The sequence below is a fragment of the Ips typographus genome, linkage group LG9 (genome assembly GCF_016097725.1).
Source record: "Ips typographus isolate SLU linkage group LG9, UJ_Ityp_2.0, whole genome shotgun sequence".
Lineage (NCBI taxonomy): Eukaryota > Metazoa > Arthropoda > Insecta > Coleoptera > Curculionidae > Ips > Ips typographus.
In genome coordinates this window covers 8,491,136-8,514,561 of record NC_138430.1, presented here as the reverse complement: position 1 = coordinate 8,514,561, position 23,426 = coordinate 8,491,136, and the positions used below count along the sequence as shown (strand labels likewise).

The window sequence follows — 23,426 nt, the reverse complement described above, 5'->3', positions numbered from 1 at the left end:
AATGAGATATTTACCGTTCTACGTGAAATTTAATATTTTAGTCTCCAAAACAATAATTTTAATTTATGCCTATCAGGAAACGTTTTCTTCTTGAATTTTGTGTTTTGTCGTGTTATACAAGGTTTGTTCTAAGAGTGGGTGAAGAAAAACGATAAAATACATATATTATACAGGACAAAGAGCAGGGAAAACAGGGAAAAGAGTGTTTTTCAAATTAAACACTCATTCTTATAACTTTGCCTGATTCTCTGTTCAAAATGAAGGTACTTAAGTTTGTATTGAGTCACTTATTTGAAAAATTTGTCAAATTTAGTCAAAACTGTCTTTATTATCAAACAACTCGTTTATTTGCAAAACTTTGTATAGACTTTTATATGTCAATGGATAGAAAATATAATGGGCTTTCCAAAAATATGGCTATTGGGTTGATAGGGTGCTTCGTTTGGCCGCCAGAGGGCACCAAAGCTAACTAAACGTTTTTCTTGACTGTAACCATGGTGAGAGACATTAACCAACGGTTTTCACCATTAAATTTTGTATCAAATTTCAGCTTCAGTAATCAATCTCTATTGCCATTTAAATACGTCTAAAATTTGGCCCACCCTGTACAAATATCAAGTCTGATTTTTACAGTTTTACAATCCCAGAAGGGGGATTTAAAAATAAGCTAATCAGTTTGAGGTTACTCCAAGGTGTATTCAGTATTTTCAAGTTTTAATTAGCTAGAATCCTTTTGACTCAAAAAATTTTCGTTTACAACTTTTTTGCCAATAAAATTGGTAATCAAATACCAAATTTATTTGACTAAACTAAAATGTTGAAAAGTTTCTAAAAATGCTCAAAAGTGTTTAACAACCAGGTTTGAAGAAACTAGATGAAATGTAAATATGATGCAGAATTCAGCAATTACAAAAAAATCAAGTGTCTCTCTATTAAAAAAAAACTAAGTTGATGTTTGGGCAACTTTGTACTATCATCGATATGTGGACATCTTTACTTAATGATCCTTTACACACACAGTGGGCATCGAATTAAACTTTATCTCTTTGGAAACCTAAATGTTTTGCTTAGTGCACTCTATAAATCCCGTATAGTTGCCATTTTGTTTGGCTGCCCCAAATCAAAAATATAAACCAGATCCGTGCAGCCACTTGGAGAAACAAATTTATTTCGCTCACTATCGTAATCCAATTATTTTGTTTAAAGTAAATATAATAGGCTATTGCAATGCGTGTAGTCGGTTTCCTAAAAGCGAAAATTACGGCGAACGCTGTTGGGTAACGATTTAAGTGTAAGCATGAAATCAGGACGGACAGCGTATTATTTTAATGATATTTCAGTGAATTGTTGATTTACATAAACGGAAACCTTATTGTGGTTGTTTAATTTTTTTTCTACTAATCACAAAAATTAGACACCCTGAAAACCGAGGTGTAACTGGACAATATTAAACCCACCCTGTATAACGCGACAAACAAGACAATCCCCATTCCAGCTTCCTTCTCAATCATTGTTAGAACACTTTCATACAGAAAATGTTATATTAATTGTATTCTTTTTTTTCTTAAATATTGTAATTATTTTATTTCTGTAACATTGGCAGAAAGACCATTGTAGGTCTTTTAGATTTTTTTCTTCTGAAAGAACTTTTGAAACAAAAAAAAAATTTATGGCTAATTTGGAACAGTCACTTAAACTCTACCATTCTTTTCTTTAGACGTTATGTAGATGACATCTTTTGCATCTTTTGCAACCTGGATGATTTGGGAGATTTTTTCACTTACATTAATACCCTTCATGGCTCAATCAAGTTCACCATGGAGCTGGTCAGCAAATTCTCTACCTTTCCTTGATATACTCCTTACCAGATTTAGTGACCACGTTGAGTTCTCCATATATCACAAACCCACTTCTACCGACTGCTTAATCCCCTACAATTCCAACCATCCCTACCAAAAAGTAGCAGCCCTAAATTCTTTCTTCCACCGCCTTTTTAGTATTCCCATGACCCAACACTGTTTTAAGGAGGAACTTTCCTGGATTAAGACTGTAGCCACAAATAATGACTTTCCTGATTTTCTGTTCAACAAGATTTATTACAATCATTTTAACAAGAATCTACTTATAACCGATGAACCTAAACTATCAAATTACTATTCTATCCCCTTCCTAGGCCCTCTTTCCCTACAACTAAGAAACATATTTAAGCCTCTCAACATCACTATTTGTTTCAAAGTCCTACACACTTCACGTCAATTCCTTTGCAACTCACACAACACCCACACTTCACAGATCTGGAGTTTATGAACTCTCCTGCTGCACCCCCAACTGCAATGCACTCTATATTGGCCCAACGGGTAGGAGGTTTGCCACTCATGTCCTCGAACATATTAGGGAGGCAAATTTTCTAACAACCCCAACCTTGATGCAAACTGCATCAAGTCTCATTTTGCTAGACATCTCTATCACAACCAACATACATTTAATATTGAACAAGGTTTCAGGGCTTTACATTTTTGCGAAAAGAATAATCTCTTGAACCTCTTAGAGGTCCTCGAGATTAACAAGGCCTCAATGACCAGCTGAACCACACCAGTTTTTCTTCTTTCACTCAGGAAATCTTTTGGACATTGTGTTGACACTCGAGCCTCTTGTTGACCTACTCTGGACATCTGTTCACTTACTTCCTCTCCCAGGTGTGCGCGCATTTCGTGTTCAATTTTTTCCCCGATTTTGCCCCTTTTTTACAGTTTTTACAATATGTTTAACCAGCTTACAACCTTAACCTCACTGATGTTTGTTTATATCTCTTGGTCGCCTCCTTGATCTACGGTAGTTTACACTGTTGACGCTTTTGACATTAAGAACTGTCGTTTTGTCATCTGTCACAAATGCGGGCGGTGTTGCCGGGTGCTTTCGCTATGCCGCCTACGTTATTCATTGCAACTATTTTCTGCGCCATCAAAATAACGGCTTCGCTTTGCGGATGTTGATACAAATTTTTTTTTGTAAATTATAGAATTTTCATCGCCCATTTTGTTCTGTTAGCTTCTTGCAACTGGGCAGTGGTTAATTCGCTTAATATGATTGAAAGATGGGTACTTATGTGCTCGAAACATATGTCGAGCGACCCCTCTAACATTTTAGGGGTTTGAATACACTTTTTGTGGAGAAGGCTGTGTGTTCTTTCCTATCACTTTTAAAAAAATTTATTCGTACACCGAAAATATAGGATGGGGATAATATCCGTTCAAGAAACACTTGGATTCACAAGTGAATCATCCATTAAACTATCCGGATAATCCTCGACACCGAATCGCCTCTTAATTACAACTTTCCACCCTAGTTAATCCAACTAGAGGTCAAACCGGATCGGAGATTATAGTGGCTACGATATCTCGAACGCATTGTATTAAACTGGTTTAAATCGCGTCAAATTATGTAATGACCGCAGCGTAGAGGCAGTCAAGTGAAAATTGTTCCAACGGGAAAGTTAGAACATAATGTGGTCCCGATATTTCTACATGGGGGTAATTAAGGAAATTGTGTCAAGGAGGTTCTATACATACATAAGTGACTTTAGCCCAGAAATTTAATTTTGTACACCTATTATACTACGTAAACACTAGCTTAGTCCGCTTGATTTGACTTGATAATTATTATGGTTATGACCGATTTTTGAATGTTAATTAAATTGATCTAAACAGTGGCAAAAACAAACAGCAAAGTTCATTACGTTTATGAAATCAATAAAATAGGTTTACAAATACGTTCAAAAATAATCTACAATAATTGATAATTAATAAATAAGAACGAAAATCTTATCGCCATATTTTTATCATCCTGGTTGAATAATTGATATGAATTACTATTGATTTGGCATATTATATGGTTTTGCTTGAGTTGTTTATATGACAAGTCTTTACAAGGTCAATTAATGCCTTAAATTTATGTAGGAATATTATTAGTAAGTAAGTAAGTTTGTCGAGGGTATTGAATACTTACGGCGTTTGGCAACAGCGCGCTAAGAATATGGCCTACTTGATATTTTTTCGTTTTCTGTCTTTCTCCCGCGCATGCAATTACCTACGTTTCTCTGTCCGTTACACGGTTTTCCTATGGTCGCTTTTGGATTTACCACACCTGTATAGGATGTTCTATTTAAAAAAATGTAATTTACTGTCATATGTCAGAAACTAAACGGAATAGAAAAAAACTGACTACGCCATTGGATTCTACATGAAAACTTCTACCGGGAACCGTTCTTCCTTTTTCGATAACTTTAAGAGCAACTGAAATACTGAAGAGGTTCAAAAATTACCCGTATCTTCGAAACAAAAAGAAGTTTGCGCCGCCCACTTTTCGCCAGTCATCTCAGCTCAGAAAAAGAGATCAGAACACGTATGCTACTTTTTTTCTATCTATTACCGTTTTCTCTGCACCCCGTAAAACCATCGAAAATGCAGCACCCTGTACAAGATCGCCCAGAAAACGTACGATTATTAGTACTGATGCAAAATTTTATTGTAAATCTCTTGTTTAATGATGGATGACGTCCTTATTTTGATGATTTTGTCTACAAATATCAGCACAGTGGGTATAGTTTGTGATTGGTAAAAAAAAAAACCACAAAACCATGCTGTGATTTACGCAAATACTGTGGATTTCACAAAAGAAAATCAGGCAGTATGTCATTGTTTTCATTGGGTTTATGTGGAACATTTTCCCCATAAAATCCTAACCGCAAAGTTTAGTGTACCTTTGCGCAAAATACAACAACAAATAATTCCGACTTGTCCGCGAATATACGCGTCCTTTTTTATGGTGTTTCGTATGTATACGTTCGTGCAGTTTTGAAATTCTCTCAGCGAAACGGGCACATAAATTGCGGTTTTCAGCCCCCGGGGGAAAGTTGCTTTACCAATACGGTTGTTGTACGCAAACGGGTGGAAGTTGCCTGTAAATTAATATTATCAAGTTTCGGTATCAGCGTATGTTAAATTCCTCCTTTTACGGAGTTATTACTGTAGGAGACGCGGTGAAAATTGTTTTAAAGGGTAGAGACGCCAGTGAAAGGGATATTTTTAATCCTCGGTGTGCCTTTCACTCGTCTAAAGATCATATACAGTGGATGGAACACTTACCATCTTATTGTATAAAATGAAAATTACCTGTTAAAAGCTTGTGACCTACTTTGCAATTGCGTTACTCCAGAAACCAGAAAATATATTCAGTGTCTCTTTTATATGTTGTTATAAAGTTAAAGTAGACACGTCGATGAATTGGCAAAATGTCTATCTCGCGGATTTAACACCTGTTACAATAGGATTCAACGAGGAGAAGAAACACTCGAGTAACAAAAGCTCGCAATTTGAGTGAATTCTCCATAAACGTTAAAGATGATTCTGTATCAAAGTTTCTTCCAGAGTTACAAAGCAGTTTAGTTCGGGGGTTGCGCTTGGTAAAGAGAATGCCGAGTCGTTTACATTAGAAGCACCGCGTTCTTTGCTTACACAAAGGTTTTCCACTTTGTTGCGGCGATGATACGCTCGACTTGCTACACGTATAAACTTTATAGAATTCGAAATTTCAAAGAGACCCCTTCATCTATCAAATAGACCACCTGACTGCGACCTGCCAAAACTAAATAATAAAGTTTGGTAAACAAGCGATTTCCACGAATTTATCGCTCGCTCTAATACATTCTTACTGAATGTTGGTTAAGTCCAGAACGAGCGTATTTAGTTATTATAGATGCTGATTATTTACACTAAAACTGTGCCAAGTTTACGTTATGAATTATTGACGGTGTCTTGATGTATTTGAGGTTTATTTTCATTTCCTGGATATGTTCACTAATACATTTTGACTTGAATTGAATAGTGATTTACCCTCTCATAAAGGGAAATTTAACCAGTTACCAAAAATTCAGAAAGCCATCAAGAAAGGTGGAAACATCTTAGTTACTCTAAAATTATAGATAGATAAATAGGTAACAGCTTTTATTTAAAACAAATAATTACAGGGTAATTATGTTTAAACACGTCAAAGAAGAAAAAAGTATCTAGTATCAGTGGATAGATGTATACATATTTAACTTATTGCTAAGAACGTTGCACTTTTTGAAAGAACTCCTCAAAATTGTAAGGTTCGATGAAAACGAGAAGATTAAACAAATCCTTTTTAAACTTACCCAAACCTTGTGTTTCTCGAAGCTTTCTAGGTAAAGTATTAAAGCATTTTATTGAAAAATATGTACACTGTTTTTCAGTTAAATTGTGTTGGGGAAGGTTGTACTTAGATTCTGACTGCCTCTTGTGTTGTGTGAGTGATTGACTAAGAAACGTTCAAATAAATTTGGATTTCGTTTTAAAAACAATATGTGTTCAAAAATAGATATTGCTGGCAAAGTTAGAAGATCATTATTTCTAAATGCATTTCGACAAGAAGTTAACGGTGGCGACTTGGTGATTATTCTTAGTGCGACTTTTTGGTTAGTGAACAGTAAGCTTATGTTAGTGCTGTTCCCCTAGAATATGATATTGAATTTAAGCAATGAATACACTGTTCCATAATAAGCAATTCTTAATGTGTCTAAGCTACAGCGTTTCGCTAAAATTCTCAAAGCATAGCATGCCGATGATATGTCCGTCGACATGATAACTGTACGTCAGGCCAGCATTTACCTGCAGCCCCAATAGTTTGGTATTATTACTTATAGGTACAGTGTTAGTCTTGAGAGTTATGCTTTCTGGAAGTTCCACCAAATTATTACTCGTTTTGAAAATGATACACTGAGTTTTCCATCCATATTTACAGTAAGATGGTTCTGACTAAACCACCTCTCTATGTGCCCGAATATATACAAAGTTCTTCAAGAGAAACAAATGTTTTTGCGTGCATTACCAAATTGGTATCATCAGCATAACTGGCCAGACGACCGTTCTGGAACACAACATTTAATGGAAGATCGTTAAGAAATATTGTGAATAAAAGTGGACCTAGAATGCTACCCTGCTGTACTCTAGTGATACATAATTTGCTAGATTTGACTTGCTCTTGGTGAGCATACAACTTAACACTTTGCGTTCTATGCATCAAATATGATTCCAGCCAAAAATAAACAACACCTCCTATTCTGTATTTTTTCCGCATATAACGCTGTGGTTCAAGCTATCAAAAGCCTTTGAGAGGTCTAGAAAAAGTCCACAGACTTTCTCGCCCCTCTCCAAAGCCTCCATTGTAGGTTCAATAAATTCATTGCGGTCTCTATTGATCTTCCCTTCATAACACCATGTTGAAAATTATTTAGTAAATTATTGCTAGATAGATACAGCATTACTCTAGTGTACATGGTTTTTTCAAATAGTTTGGCAAACGATGATTGGACACTGATAGGGCGGTAGTTTGATATCATTTCTTTGTTTCCTTTCTTAAAGATCGGGGTAACTACGGAATGTTTTAGATCTTCAGGAAATAAGCCATTTTTTCTAGGGTCATTAGGGAAGAAAATTGTTGGTAGTGTAACGGTGTTGGATCATATTATATACTGAGTACGTTTGTAGGTAATGTCAGTTTAATGTGTTGAATAAAAATAGCAAAATCAACTTTCTTTTCTGTCAAGTGAAGAAAATATTCTTGTAATGTTTGGTGTCTTTCGTATCTGTCAACAAGAAAAATTTTGGGTTCCCAATGGAACAATTTTTTTGCACTTAAGTTTTAGATATATTAGCCTTTTTTATTTGCTTCATTATCATGATCTATGAATGAGTGAAAGCCCTTAAACTTACAAAATGGTACGCCAATGACCCACATTAAAAGTTAAAGACAAAACGAGTTCTTGCATGAGTCACTGGCTCCGTTATATCTCGAATGCACCATTGGCTATAGGCCGGCGCATTGGGGGGGGGGGAGGTGACACCGTCGCGGGTACCACAAACAGTGGTTCGGAACCGCGTTGACTGCGGAAGAGTTTTCAAATTATATTCAAATTCCTACTTATTTATGTAGATAGACATTTTGCGTTTAAAAAGATTTATTCACATTTCTTCTTCATTTATAATCATATCCTGTTTTTGCGGCCAATATTAGTTCCCACAAAAATAAATTTGCAGTGGAAATAGCCAAACCTGTTTCAGTTTACGCGTATTAAATCAATTCAGCCAGTTAAGTGGCGAGTCATTCGATTTTGCAACATGTAAATACGATTAAATTATCTTGTTAAACAGTTAGAACCAACGGCAACGGTTTTAATATCGCGGCAGGTCAATTATGACAAATCCAGGCTAACCTGGGTTAGAGAAGTTTCGTTTCGACCGTAATTATCGAAAACACGAAGCAGAACGGCGGCATCTGAGTTTTTTTTGCATTTTATTTATGCTAGCTGCATTAATGGTACTTACTACCGGCAAATAGTACTTAAGTGCAAGAAAGGCTTCTTAGACAAGACGGAATAGACAAACAGAAACTTTTTTCATGTCAGATTGTCGGTTGTTTTATGATGGTAAACTGTCTGAATACTGTTCCGGCAATTACGGCACACCAATCACAGCGAAAAAAGAGTATTACCTCCAAATGGGGTAAAAACACCTTTAATTTCGTATTGTGCAGCTGGTCTGGTCAGTTTTTTTGCTTACCGCAAACGTTTCTCACTATACTGTGTGCGAATGATTGAATGTTGGAGATTTAAGAAATTGACATCAAAATGCTTCAGATGTCCAGTATACTGAAAGCTTTGTATCCACTTGATCAATAGATTACGCTTGGCAAACAGTTATGATGGATGGATCTATCCACTTATCATCAAATCCATTTTAGGTGGAATCAGTAGCATCTAGAATATTGTAGCAAACAAAAGTTTTACCTTTACCGCTTTAATTTAGTGTGAATGTTTATTTTTTATTAGTTTAACAACATCATTTCATTAGGAGACGTTACAGGAAAAGCTTAAACCCAAAAGTTAATGGGTTATTGATTGATTTTACCTTAAAGACTTGGTGGTGAAGATTGGTGGTTTTAATGTGATTTTAATCTTCACGATGGACCTGTAGAAGCTTAATATTTTGAGGACGTAACAAACTGTATTTAAAGTCTTCTTAAGTTGTCCTACAGGTTATTTGACTGTTATTCAAAGAAGTAGTAGATCTCCTTAGGAGGGTAACCATAGAAAATTATCGGAATTATGGTTTTCGGCAAACGATGTGATAAGAATATCTATCGTTCATATCTCGGTTGGTATTAATAGGTAAATCACGTTATTTGTAAAAAGTATCTTGATATTATTAGTAATCCGTAATCACGTGAAAAGTTCTACTGCTCTTTCTTGACACTTTTGCTGGTAAGCAAATTGAATCCGCTTATTCAATACGATCAAGCAAAAACCGTCATAAAATAGGAAACAGATTGGAGCTTTGTTGATTTACGACAAGGTAGAGTTTTCCTGACGCTGAGTATAGATAACAATTAAGATATGTTGGCATCTCTTTCTGTTTGCATAATCATCCTTTTTTGATCCTTACGGATCTTTCAAACTCATCCAAACATGATAAATACTCGAGTGAATAATCCTTAGTTCAATCAGCTTTGTCGATCGGATTAAGAGTTATATTCTCTCTCTTCGATAATATTCTCTAAATGTAAACTAAAAGTTTTGTTGGTTATGACTCAAGTAGTGTCTATATTGCCTAGAAGAGCAAGTGTTTACATCTGCTAGATACAGCACTTATTCGACATTGTGGGCGTTCTAACTTTTTTTTTAGAAGGGTTCTATTAGACGATGCGCCACTGTATACAGACTGTCGTACCATTTCTAAGCTACGTCGAGCTGCTGTTTGTCCAACCTTTCGCTGAAGGCGGCTCTTCTCGTCCGCTTTGTTTTATCACACTGACTCCATTAACCTTTACCATTGTGATAGAATATGGCAGATTATCTGTGGTGTTGTATTATACCGCGACTGGGATTGCGTAACCGGCACAGTACCATTTTCAGTCCGGTCGTGCGGCACCTACCAATCTCGCACGTCAACTTTGGTTATTATCTTATTACGGACGATGCAGGTTGTTTTGGTTGGTCATTATCTCCTTGTCGTCATCTAAAAGATTTCTTAATGCGACTACTTGATAATGGGTTAATGAACAGATAAAAATATGCGTAAGGGACAACGTTACGCCACTGGCGAGTTACACAACATCCGCTGTACCTGGAACAAGAACTGTCCGTCATTTCTTCGTGGCGGTGGTTAACTCACCTGCGAATCAGGTTCTGCTTTGTTCATTTTTTCGGAGTAAGGCCAGGTAAAAGAGTGTTTGGTTTGTTTACGGCTTAACTCGGCGGGAACCCGGACGAAGACGTGATTCAGATGAGAAATCGGTTCATTCATGAGAAGCAAAATATCTGTGTCAGGTGAACTAGGGGAAGAGATTTGTTCTCTGTCTTGTTCTAAACGATTCAGTAGTTTGTTCTACTGGTTAATGACGGCGGAATGATTCACGTTGCCGTTTTTACTAATTTGTTTCACCTTTTTTGTATTGATAAAGGTGTTTATAATGCAGACATGGTAAGCGCTTATCAGTGTGTATTTAGGTTCTTAAATAGACCGTGTCACCCAGGGTTCTAGGGCGGTATAAATTATTTGAGGAATGTTTTAATAAATATAATAATACCATTAACAAACAACAATGGGCTCTAGTTGGGAAACATATAGACTAGTTGCATGCAATCCCACATGCTATAATTCAATTCACACTCGAGTGTTTCCCTGTATTGCCCACTCATTTCTTGTATAGCTCTACCAATACAGTATAAGTTTCAATTTGCACGTTTTGTTGGTTTTAAATATTAATTGTATATTGCTTTATTTTGATTTTATTTTCTTTTCAGGTAAGCTAATTTTTATTACTGGCTGACGGAGGCAGTCGATGAGTACCAGTAAGTATAGGAATTGATATTAATGATCATAAAACGTGAAAACTTATCGTTTTAAGTTGTCAGAACTGACCAATTTTTACTCAATAACTAATTAATATTATGTGTGCAATATAAATTTTTTAATACTCAGAATCAACGCTTACAAACAATCTGAAGGTCTGTGATAAGACTCAACCTTGAGATATCAAAAGTTAATTTTAAATAATTTAACAAAAGAGTGTTACGTAAAGCTTTACAGTGTTTACAACTTGAGGAAGCTTCTGTATAAAAATAGTTTGAGATGCACTTTTAGATTTGCGATAGCAATCTGATTGCACTTGATCGACGTCAAAACTCACACTGGTGAGTCTTTTGGACTTGTGTGTTGCAGAATTTCTGAGTGAAATGCCTTAAAATCCAGGGACGTACTGAAAAATTTCACAAACAACTCTAATTTCGCTCAGACTGTACTAAAGTCAGGAAAAATGCAAGAAAACACAATTTCAGTCAGAAATTTGGGAATTTAAAGGTTACGGTCCTGAAACTTGCTGTTCAGACACTTAGTTAACCTTAAAATCCAGAGATGTACTGAAAAATTTCACAAACAACCCTAATTTCACTCAGTCTGTACTAAAGTCAGGAAAAATGCAAGAAAACACAATTTCAGTCAGAAATTATGGAATTTTTAGGTTACGGTCCTGAAATTTGCTGTTTAGACACTTAGTTAACCTTAAAATCCAGCGACGTACTGAAAAATTTCACAAACAACCCTAATTTCACTCAGACTGTACTAAAGTCAGGAAAAATGCAAGAAAACACAATTTCACTCAGAAATTTGGGAATTTAAAGGTTACGGTCCTGAAACTTGCTGTTCAGACACTTAGTTAACCTTAAAATCCAGGGACGTACTGAAAAATTTCACAAACAACCCTAATTTCACTCAGACTGTACTAAAGTCAGGAAAAATGCAAGAAAACACAATTTCACTCAGAAATTCTGCAATTTTAAGGTTACGGTCCTGAAATTTGCTGTTCAGACACTTAGTTAACCTTAAAATCCAGGGACGCACTGAAAAATTTCACAAACAACCCTAATTTCACTCAGACTGTACTAAAATCGTGCAAAATGCAAGAAAACACAATTTCAGTCAGAAATTCTGCAATTTTAAGGTTACGGTCCTGAAATTTGCTGTTCAGACAGTTAATTAACCTTAAAATCCAGGGACGCACTGAAAAATTTCACAAACAACCCTAATTTCACTCAGACTGTACTAAAATCGTGCAAAATGCAAGAAAACACAATTTCAGTCAGAAATTTGTGAATTTAAAGGTTACGGTCCTGAAATTTGCTGTACAGACACTTAGTTAACCTTAAAATCCAGGGACGTACTGAAAAAATTCACAAACAACCCTAATTTCACTCAGACTGTACTAAAATCGTGAAAAATGCAAAAAAACACAATTTCAGTCAGAAATTCTGCAATTTTTAGGTTACGGTCCTGAAATTTGCTGTTCAGACAGTTAATTAACCTTAAAATCCAGGGACGCACTGAAAAATTTCACAAACAACCCTAATTTCACTCAGACTATACTAAAATCGTGAAAAATGCAAGAAAACACAATTTTACTCAGAAATTCCGCAATTTTTAGGTTACGGTACTGAAATTTACTGTTCAGACACTTAATTAAGCTTAAAATTCAGAGACGTACTGAAAAATTTCACAAACAACCCTAATTTCACTCAGACTGTACTAAAATCGTGAAAAATGCAAGGAAAACACAATTTCACTCAGAAATTCTGCAATTTTAAGGTTACGGTCCTGAAATTTGCTGTTCAGACACTTAATTAAGCTTAAAATTCAGAGACGTACTGAAAAATTTCACAAACAACCCTAATTTCACTCAGACCGTACTAAAATCGTGAAAAATGCAAGAAAACACAATTTCACTCAGAAATTCCGCAATTTTTAGGTTACGGTACTGAAATTTACTGTTCAGACACTTAATTAAGCTTAAAATTCAGAGACGTACTGAAAAATTTCACAAACAACCCTAATTTCACTCAGACCGTACTAAAATCGTGAAAAATGCAAGATATACAAGAAAACACAATTTCACTCATAAATTCTGCAATTTTTTTTTTAATTTAGCCTGCTAACATTAGTGAAAAACATTTTTCAATGCTAAAATTCGTGTGTTGCTGTTTTTTTACAACGTTTTACAAAAATTAACCAAGTTTGTACCTGTCCACAATCCATGTTAAAGGCAAGTTGTAATTTAGATTACTATGATTTAATTAATAGCACAAATTCGATTCAGTAAATGTGTATCTGTTCCACTAATAACATATGGAGTCTCTCTCTCAAAGTTTGGCTATCATCATATTTTTGATATTGCAATGTTGCAATTGTACTCTGAAGTTGTTTAACCATGAATTCCTTTTTTCCTGGATAATAAGATGGAGCAGCAACTGGTAATTATTTCCCTCATGCCCCAAGTATTGCAGTTTGCGTTACTTAACAGTAAGAGTCAATTCTTTCTCTTTCTGCATCCTCTGCAAAACATCTACATTTGTCACTCTGAGTAACATCCAGTAAATTTTCAATTTTTATTCACTCGTAATAAGTCAAAAAAGCAATATTTCGTATGTTTGTATATTTAATTTGAACCCAATAAAGAGCTGTTAAAAGTGAAACTGTCGAGAATAGCACGTCAAACGAGTGTAGGATGGAACTTTTAACCAAGAAATGCCGGAACACGTGCGCCGTTCGTTGTTGTTAACATGTCCCTTGCATTTAATAGACTGTAGTTAACATACAATGGAGAAACGCCTAAACACTAATTTAAAACTGAATTATGATGGGGCGATGTTGGTTTATGACTTTATGGGAAACGGTATTCATTTTCACGTGGTCTGTAATTTTCAGTAAAAAAATCGTTTTATTGATCCAGTTGAACAAAAATTTCAACGGGATTTTGATTACCAAAGGCAATATTAAAATACCTTTGTTCGATGCAAAAAAAGTCAGTTCATTTATCGTATGAAATTTGAAAAATGCTTTTATCCCTAGTTCTGGTCATAATTGATTACATTTTAGCAGTAATTGATATTTTGTTGTGCTTGGTTTCAAAATTATTGATTGATAAACTAGGCTTGATGGAAAATTATCCTTCCCTAATTGACTGAAATCAGTACAGTTCATGACAGGCTAAGCATATCAAATCATTAATTCCATCAAGACTGCAGAAAATCGTAAAATTCCACTTTCAAGGCACGTATCGAGATATTACGATTTAGCTAGTCTTGTCATTGCAATTTCCTCGAGTAATTGTTATTAGACTTTGTTGGCCGGTACATATGATCTCCAATGAAGATTAAAGTAACTGGTCGTAGACGAACAATTCGATATAAATAACAGCCCGATCAGATCGTCGTAAACCACATGAAACTGAAGAAGTGACCGTCATTTAACTGAATACGGCTTGGCATTTGCCCAAAACTAGTCAGACAATCGATTGTCCGAAATTCCAGATATGAACGAAACAGGCCCGGCTAATATTGAATGGAGATATTACAATAATCCGTGCAAATGTTTTGGATGGAATCGCGGTGGAAAACAAAAGTAGGGTTTACCTTCAAAATGCGGGAATCGAGCCAAATATCGCAAACAGTAAATTCGGTTTAATTGGGAAAATAGACGCTTCAGCTATGTTTGCTATTTTCCAATCGCGATATTGAAAGTTGGCATATTTTTTGCATTTTTTAGTAGAAATATCACAGGCAAACTTTATCAACAAGCAAATATAACGTAGCAGCTTTTCCACGTTATCTCTTCTCTTAAGTAATTATACAGTGAAGGCTTTAAAATAATAAACGTCGTAGATGTGGGTGTAGCCTCTAAGCTTAAACGAAAATAACCGTACCATTGTATTCTTTTCAACATCAACTTAAGGGCTTGTACATATTTATAAATGCATAATTTTTCTTCTAGAGAGAGATGATGTGGAATAACGTGACGAAAGCTAATCACGTAAGATAAAAGGAATCCTCTCTAAGTTCATAGTATATTTGCTAGATTAACTTTATTAAGTTACGTCACAAATGTGACTAATTAATTAAAATATAATACTAATAATTCGTCAAATCACAGTGTAATTAACGCTTTTGATACACTTCATACTTATCAAAGCGATTGAGTAAAACGGTCACGTTTGTAAAAAAACCAATGTTAGGTGCAGGTTATAAAAGGATTCTTAAGAAGCCTCGAGGCCTGAGTGTAAATTAACTATACGACCAATAATTCATGCTTTGAGAATTTTAAATTTGGCGTGTCGTATTCTTTAACCGGGTTGACTTTCCCAGGCTGCATAGGGGCATTAAACAAATAGATGGAATAATTCACTTCTGGTCTGTAAATGGCAACATAATACACGTTTTCGAACGCAATAAACAGTCCGTATTTCTTATGTGTGTGTACAGTTTCATACGTAATTACCAGTTATGTAGGGCTTAATTTAGAAAATGGTCGGCTAATAAGTATAAATCTCTCCGTAAAGAGATGTAGACAATTTGATAGCTATTTCTTGACGTGATGCACATACGACAGTACCAACCAGATATTTAATTTCCACAAATAATTCAATATATGGACTTAATGGCAAGTTCGGTTTGAATTTCCGTAAACTGACAATGTAAATTAGTGGTAAAGTAGTTCTGGCTAGTAAATCCATTATAGTTTAAATGCCATTACGGATATCTGAGGTAAATTAGATGTTTGATCAGAAAAGTTAGTTGAGTTGCTTTTCAGTATTAATAGCAAATGTTTTGGTTATTTACCCTATTGGTAGGGTGTGGTACTATTTTAAGCATGTGGAGATGTATTAGTTGACAATTTAGAGGGTTGAACTGACAAAAGTAGTATCTATTATTAAATTAGCATTTGTCAAATACAGGTGTGGTAAATCCAAAACCGACCATAGGAAAACCGTGTAACGGACAGAGAAACGTACATTATTGCATGCGCGAGACTAAGACGGAAAACGAAAAAAATATCAAGTAGGCCATATTTTCAGCGCGCTGTTGCCAAACGCCGTAAGTATCACCAGTACCGTACACATTTACAAGTGCCCTATGTTGCCACATCTTCCACGAGCAGATGTGAACCTGGTGTATTGTTGGTTGCAGTAATAAACGGACCGATGAATTATACAGATTTCGAAATTTTCATTTATAATTGCTTAATGAAAGATACATATTGTGAGGTTTAAAGGAGGAATTTGTCAATACGGCATGAACCATAGTGACAACCCTTTTTGTGATTTTGGATTGTTAACCACTGTCATAAAAATAAATGGGTTTTTAAGGGCAGGATCATTTTGCAAAAACTGATGAAGGTAACTGATCTAAATCAGTTTGGCAACTAGACGATCATCATCATCATTCTTCGTCAAGAAGATAGATCTGGACGGTGCGATGACGTCGTGAATATGAAACAAAGACAAAACATAGTTTCAGCATTGAATTGTAATCTCGAACATTTTATTGACTTCTGCATTGGACCGAGTAGAGGCGGAACAGCTAAAAAAATGTTTCGGAATCCGGACCCGTTGGCCGGCGGCGAGTCCGAATCCCAAAAGCGGCCTCCGAGCCAGGGAAACGAGAAACGCGTGGAATGACGCTCCGCCAGGTAGAACACGCCCGGGAATTCAATCGGCCGCCATTATTAATACAGCCCAAAACAATAGTGTGCCAGTGTATACCATGACAGGGGCGTACGTCAACCGCATCCTGTAAAATCTTTCCCATGCACATTCCAAAATTGCCAAGAAAGTCAACTGGATTCTTAAAATTCCAATTGCATTTACGTGTCCACTGTCTTTAAGTGCCGAAACCAAAATCAACCTGTTCACTAGACAGATATAGTCAAAATGTTACCATCGAGAATGACGTCAAGCATATCATTGATCAAGAAGTAGGTTCAATAATTATTTTTGCAAAAAGTGCAATTTTGGAAATTTTTTATTTTGCTCCAGGAGGGTTCCAATGCACAGCAAAGGGCATATTTACACCAAAGAACCTTAAATTAGGTAAAATAAGTACAAAAAAAAGCACATTTTTTTACTATGTTTTCGAAATCAACGAACTTTATCAGTTTAAATAAAAATCATTTGTATTTCTTTAATAACCTTCAAATAATATCTCAACTAAATCAAAATTCAACAATAGAGATGAAAATAAATCGTTTGATGTGATACCCCACTGGCTGCGTGGAAGGGAGTCTAAAGTTGCTTTTAATTACACTCATTCATACGGTACTTGAGCAAACCCCTTGTTATACGAGAGCCGAATGTTTGTAATGGCGATCTTTTTAAAAGGCAGCTTTAATTGTATTATCTGATTAGTTGGATACAGTCGTCGACCAGGCGGCAAAGTGCTGAATCACAAATCGGACCGTATACAGTAAAGGCGGGATTTAAATCAATGCTATTATAAAAATTGCACTGTAATTTAAGTCACTTTCTCTTATAACACAAAACTATTTTATTAAAAGTTTCTAAGAATCAGGACAACAATCAATTGTCGCTTTTTTAATTTAAAAAATATTTGACATGAAATACAACAGTTTCTTTTTCACAGATTTTGAAGGTATAGTGCGTTCCTCATAAACCCTAACTGTCCTAAAGACGAGTAGTATTTATGGTTCATTTTTTTTCCTGTCATTAAGCAATTATAAATGAAAATGAGAAAACTATATTGTTTTGAAAAAAAAACATTCTAAGAATCTCACATGTTTTGCATGCAATAAATGCTGTAATATAATCGAAATCTGTTTAATTCGTCGGTCCGTTTATTACTGCAACCAACAATACACCAGGTTCACATCTGCTCGCGAAAGATGTGGCAACGTAGAGCATAGTCCCAACTGACAGTCGGCTAAACATTTTGAGGTTAGGAATTTTAAAAAGTTGAAAAACACCAAAAACTACAAACAGAAGAGATAAAAACTTAATTTAGGGTTGTTTAAGTTTATTAATTAGTGTTGTTATTGTGAGAGCTTCGTAGAATTTAAGGTTTTTCTTCACCAAACTGGAAAACTTGCAACATTTGATGGTAAACAAAGGCGGAAAGTTCCAATCAAACTTTGGCTTGGGAACAACAACCACATTCAATTTAAATTATCTGGAAAGAACATCACAGATGCTGCCACGGGAAAATAAATGGACCATACATAGAGCAAGCCTTTTACCGGACAAAAACCTTCAGTTTCAGGTACATTAACAAAGTGTTCAGTTGATGGTATTCTAAAGCTCTGCTTATACACACTTCCATCACATGTAACTGTAAAATACACTTTAAGACACTCACAACTTGTCGACCATTCAAAATTGAAGTCAATATTGCAAAAAAACTGCAGTCTCGTACCTGGGATAGGATAAAACTTCCTTGCTTCATAAGTCTTTTTAGGTAAGAAATTAAATTCCTGGAACATATAATAACTTAATATCAACAGGAGTTGCGCCACGTCTACGTTGGCAGACAACCCAAAGCGGCGGGCTTTTAGAGTTCCCTTAAATAAGTTTATTACCCTTTAAAATGGAAAACAATTCTACTCGTGTGTCGTATTATTTTCTACAGCAACTTAAAATGATCCAAATCATTGCATTAGTCCCAAGTGAACATAGAAAATATCAACAGAATTGTGTCAAGATGTAACTACCTTGTCACGTATATTAAATGTTCAGTAGCTAAATCATTAAGATTGTAACGCAAGAAACTACGAGCAGCACTTTGTTACTAATGAAACTTGTGATAGGCTGTGTTAGTTTGTAGACTTTCTGCCATTAGACTCTTAATTATGTTAAACCAATAAATACAGCAAATTAAACTGTAGAAGAAATTTGGAATTTGCCAACAATTATAGTCTCAAATTTAGGCAAGATTCGATTTGTTAGTCGGCGGTTCTGATTTGCTGGCAATTTGCACAAAGTATTGGTTTTTTTGACATTTTATGAGTTCCACACTTATCTACTTTTGTTGCATAAAAATCTCGTGATTTATTAATATAATAAGTTTTTATCTCTGGTGTTATTCATATTTCAATCTTACTTTATGGCTGCTTTAATACATTCTGATATTGACTTTTCTTGACAATAATTCTAGATTCACAAAAGCAAATATACACAACGATACGTAATTCTCGAAATCCTCATATCTCGTGTTTCTTTCCAAATGATTCATATAACACCATAGTGTGTTTGAACCGTCTTGGCGTGGCTCATAAAGAAAGGTTTGTATATTTTAGAGTTTATTTGTGACCCTTCTTCAAACAGTCAGGTTGTTTACGGTTACTAAACAATTTTTGCTGATTTATCTATTACAAAAGGCACAATATGTTAAAGTAAATATGTGTCGGTTGTTGTTTTTGTAACATTAGTGAAAAATTATGAATTTCTATAATTGTAAAGCTGTAATAATATGTTATGATATTAATGTGGAACGAAACGTATTAGGTTCAGGAAATTCTGTTATTTTCTAACTTTGACTATCTTGATTTGCAATAAGCATTATGTAACGTACGAAACATTATTGATACAATTTTTAAGTTACGTCCAAATTTCGGCGGAATGCAAATTAAGGATTCTGCAATATTTCGTAAAGTGGCAGTTCCGATTTTCTGGCAATTTGTGAAGTGATTTAATAAAACCATAACAAATACAGTTATCTGGTAATAACTTGTTAAACGGTTCTCAATCAGAAGAACCGGAACGAAGTTAAATGTGGTTTTGTTATTTTGAACTTCTAAATGTCTGAGACTGTTAACTGATCTGATGAAGCTTAATTTCAGAATCGAACAAAGTTTTTGATGCTTTGTTATTAAAGGAATGATGAGCAGCATTTGCGTAAATCTCTTGACCAATAACAATAGTTTGCCACTTTCTAGCTAATCTTTCTATGGGTGATCTGAATCTGGAGGAGTATTAAAGGAATTTGTTGATTACAGGCAGCGTGGTGACTCCCGGCAGCACCATTACTTCTCCGTGGACGTCGGGCCCGCCGGCCGACTCAAATGGCGGGCCGGATACGAAAAACTTGGATGTGGGAGATCTCAGCGATGTAAGTTCATTTACGATAATCATAATAGAAAAGCGTGTCCCAGCAAAGTTATATACTTGCTGCTATCGTTCCAACAATAAAGAACCTGTCCGGTCCGGTATTGTCCCTCAAGTTACTGTAATTATAGGATGAAAAGGACATGGCAGCTGCCGACGCCGAGGGTGTCTGGAGTCCGGATATCGAACAAAGCTTCCAAGAAGCCCTGGCCATCTACCCCCCGTGTGGACGACGGAAAATTATTTTATCAGACGAAGGAAAAATGTACGGTGAGTAATGGACTGAAACTCCCAACTTCGACGTGAAACCGTTTTAAATTAGTAGTTGTAATTTTCCAAACTAACAATTTCAAATATGACCTCTAAATGACGGTTTAGGGCACGTGTTCTCGGTATCACACAGAACTATTTCTTAAAATCAATTATTATTAGTCGTCCATCCTCTATTATGGCAGTTAACTAAAATATTCATAAATACGATCGATAAAGTGCAATTTTTAGATTTACAGTCCTCGTTGTAATAGCAAACTTACATGCATATGTCCGCCGTGTCCTGCACAAAATAGTTCCTCAACTTTACGTTAATTAAAACTTTGAAGCAATAATTAACGCAATTTGCTTTAACGGGACTTTGCAAGAATAAATCGAAGTCGGAATTATTAGTAATTAATGAACTGCCGTTAGATGTCCTACGTGCAACATAACAAAACCTATGAATTAACTTTAATATTCCATTTTGTTAGGTTACCCTCTACTACTCCACATCGAATGAAACAAAATTGGCTTTTTAAATTGATTAAACTTTTCAATTTAATTTTTATCGTAGAAATATAATAATAAATCGCGGTTAATTAAATTTTCACACTGCATTTGCAATTAAACTGCAAACGTGAAAAACCATGTTGGATCGTCGCTGTTTATTACCAACATTTCAATTAATCTACAGGCAAAACACAAAACAATTTCGTCAATAATATAATATGTATTTTGCCAATAAAGCCTCGTGGATTCTATTGTTTCCTGTTTTTGGCCAAATTGCTAATTGTTCGGTTCGAACTATACAATATTTGATTGTTTGACCAGATTTTTACTTTTATATGCATGTTTTTTTACTCTCTTGTCTCTTTAAAATTTTTTAATAATTGTCTCAAAAGTAAAAATGTAAAACTAATGAATGAAGTAAAATCGTTCTTGTAATTCATTTAGACGAGTTAAGATTTATGATTAGAAGACCAATCAATGCTTGGCGCCAGTCGATTTTACCTCAACGACGCTGGTCATCAAGTAATTAGTTCCGAGTTACAACATAAGCATTGTCTGACCAACGTTTGTTCCAATGATCCCAAAATCATAAACTTTCTAAGTGGAAGCCCATAAAATTGACAAGATACGTCATAAACCAGGCTAGTTACGTTGTATCTGTTTATCCACAATGTATGACAATTCTGTTATAATCTATTATGTAACATCACTTTTAGATAAGTGGTTTTTGTTACTTACTTATCAATAATCTTATAAAAAAAAACGATGATTCATGCAAAAATGCTAAATTATTAGACGAAACAATTTTAAACGACCGATGGGCGCTTATAAGTTGTGTTATCTATAAAAAATATGTTTGCACACCGCATTTCTATCATTTTTGGATAAAACCACGTTCGAAAGGATTATTATAATAACTTTAATTGATTTTACGATTAGTTGCCGTGTTCATAGTCATTTAAATACTACGAAGCAGTTTAATGGATTAATTAAAGCTGTTATGACATCAAAAGACTGGAAATAAACACAACAAATGCAAAGTTCGTTATAAAGTAGAATAGAAAGTTAATTACCAAGTCACTAGATTTAATCCATTAGAGTATCCTCGTATAATCTTAGCAGCTTTTCAATTTTATCGTTTTTTATTTAATTAAAGGAATAATACAGAAATTGTAGGTTTTTCATTATAAAAGAGCGTCGTATTTGCTGTCCCTTCTGTCTTCTATATCACTTTTCCCAGCGAGTAGTATGTTAATGTAGTCAAAGGGCAGTAGTCCTGGCAAAAGGGGGAGTGTCCCATTATGACGGACCCTATAGAGGGAGGAGAGACTTTATGGAGGAGTAGAATTACTCAGGTTAGACAAAATTTTTAGTCTGTTTTGTCAAAAAGTGAAAGAGTTAACCCTCCGAACGTAAAGAAGGCAGTTAAACAGTTTAGGACTCAATCCCTGATATCTTCATCTTCTAATAACGCGGCAGCGTAATGGCAAAATCTACCCTACTTTATATTTTCTTCGCCGGCGGCAGCGGTGGCGACCGAACGCCCCTCGCTCTCTCACTAATTGCACATTCTTGGCATAGTTTGGGGCTGCACCGCCCCCCCATCCCGGGGAGCGAGAGCGTGACATCCCTTGCCGTGCTTTTGTTTTCAAATACATATCCCGGAATTGAGGTTGTTTTCGGTTTATTTTGCGCTGACCACATAAAATGAACACTAGTAACTTGGACGTTATACCGTTAATACAACGGAACAATTTTTGCTTTTACCCTTTTGTTTCATTTACCGTTTTCGGTTTTGCGCGTCTTTTTCATTTTTAAACTACACTAATGGACAAATCAGCTTCTAAAAAATAATTTTAAAAAAATCTAAAAATATTAAATAGGAAAACCGTGTAACGGACAGAGAAACATAGATAATTGCATGCGCGGAACAAAGACGGAATACAAAAAAATATCAAGTAGGCCGAAATTTTACAGTCAGTAGGTCTGTTCGCACAGGCAATCCCTAATTGGTTTCCATTGGTTGAATACTCACGTGACTATGACGTTTTCTGACTTGTGGCCAATGGGGATGTATCTACTTCTCTGATTACTAGTTGGAGATTCTCTCTGCGAACAGACTTAACTTTCTTATTAGAACATTCCTGAATATTTCCGTTTACTTTTATAACATTTTTAGTGCGGTTTCTGTGTAATTTGTTTCAAAACTTGAATAATTGTTCCTCATTTACTATTTGAACTCACGATTGCGTTGCAACACCTCCCTAATGTGCGGTAAACTGCAACTGTCAAACGCGCAATTACAATCTAACCTCAAAATGAATCGGGTAAAATTTTGGTGAAACAACAAAGAATATGACCATTTTTAGGCCAGAATAAAAATGAAAAGTGACTGAAGAAAGCGACAAACCTGACATGTTGATCTCACATCACATTCACAAACTTAAATTGAAGACCAAAAGTAATATTCCTTTAAAGGCAAACAACATCATTGTGTCCAGCAAGCAAAGTGAGATTTAACAATCCAACCCATAAAGGAGTTTGTTGATGATAATGTTAGTTGAATGTTTGAATAACAAGGTAAGAAAACCCTAATTTACTGATCTAATTTCAAAGTGCAAAAATTCACTGTTCTGGCAAATTGATTG

The 23,426-nt window shown here is 35.3% G+C and overlaps 2 protein-coding genes across 8 annotated transcripts in view; one reads left to right on the top strand and one right to left on the bottom strand.

The window, feature by feature from the left end:
• Positions 1 to 23,426, top strand: part of sd (TEA domain transcription factor 1 homolog scalloped) — a 65,591-nt gene that overhangs the window by 32,156 nt on the left and 10,009 nt on the right. For 3 of the 7 annotated variants that reach the window (XM_081986888.1, XM_081986889.1, XM_081986887.1), the window contains 2 exons: positions 19,908 to 20,020; positions 20,148 to 20,286. In XM_081986888.1, the coding sequence (XP_081843014.1) occupies positions 20,160 to 20,286 (127 nt within the window). In that variant the 5' untranslated portion in view covers positions 19,908 to 20,020; positions 20,148 to 20,159. Of the gene's footprint in view, positions 1 to 10,407; positions 10,557 to 10,879; positions 10,928 to 17,950; positions 18,176 to 19,907; positions 20,021 to 20,147; positions 20,287 to 23,426 lie in introns of those variants that run through there. The other 4 variants (XM_081986886.1, XM_081986891.1, XM_081986892.1 and 1 more) reach the window with 4 other exon arrangements.
• The window catches only part of LOC145733844 (RUN and FYVE domain-containing protein 2), a 37,539-nt gene continuing 18,156 nt past the window's right edge, over positions 4,044 to 23,426 (bottom strand). Inside the window, exon 10 of the transcript XR_014179289.1 lies at positions 4,044 to 4,125. The gene's annotated coding sequence lies outside the window, so the exon portion shown is untranslated. The remainder of the gene's footprint in view (positions 4,126 to 23,426) is intronic.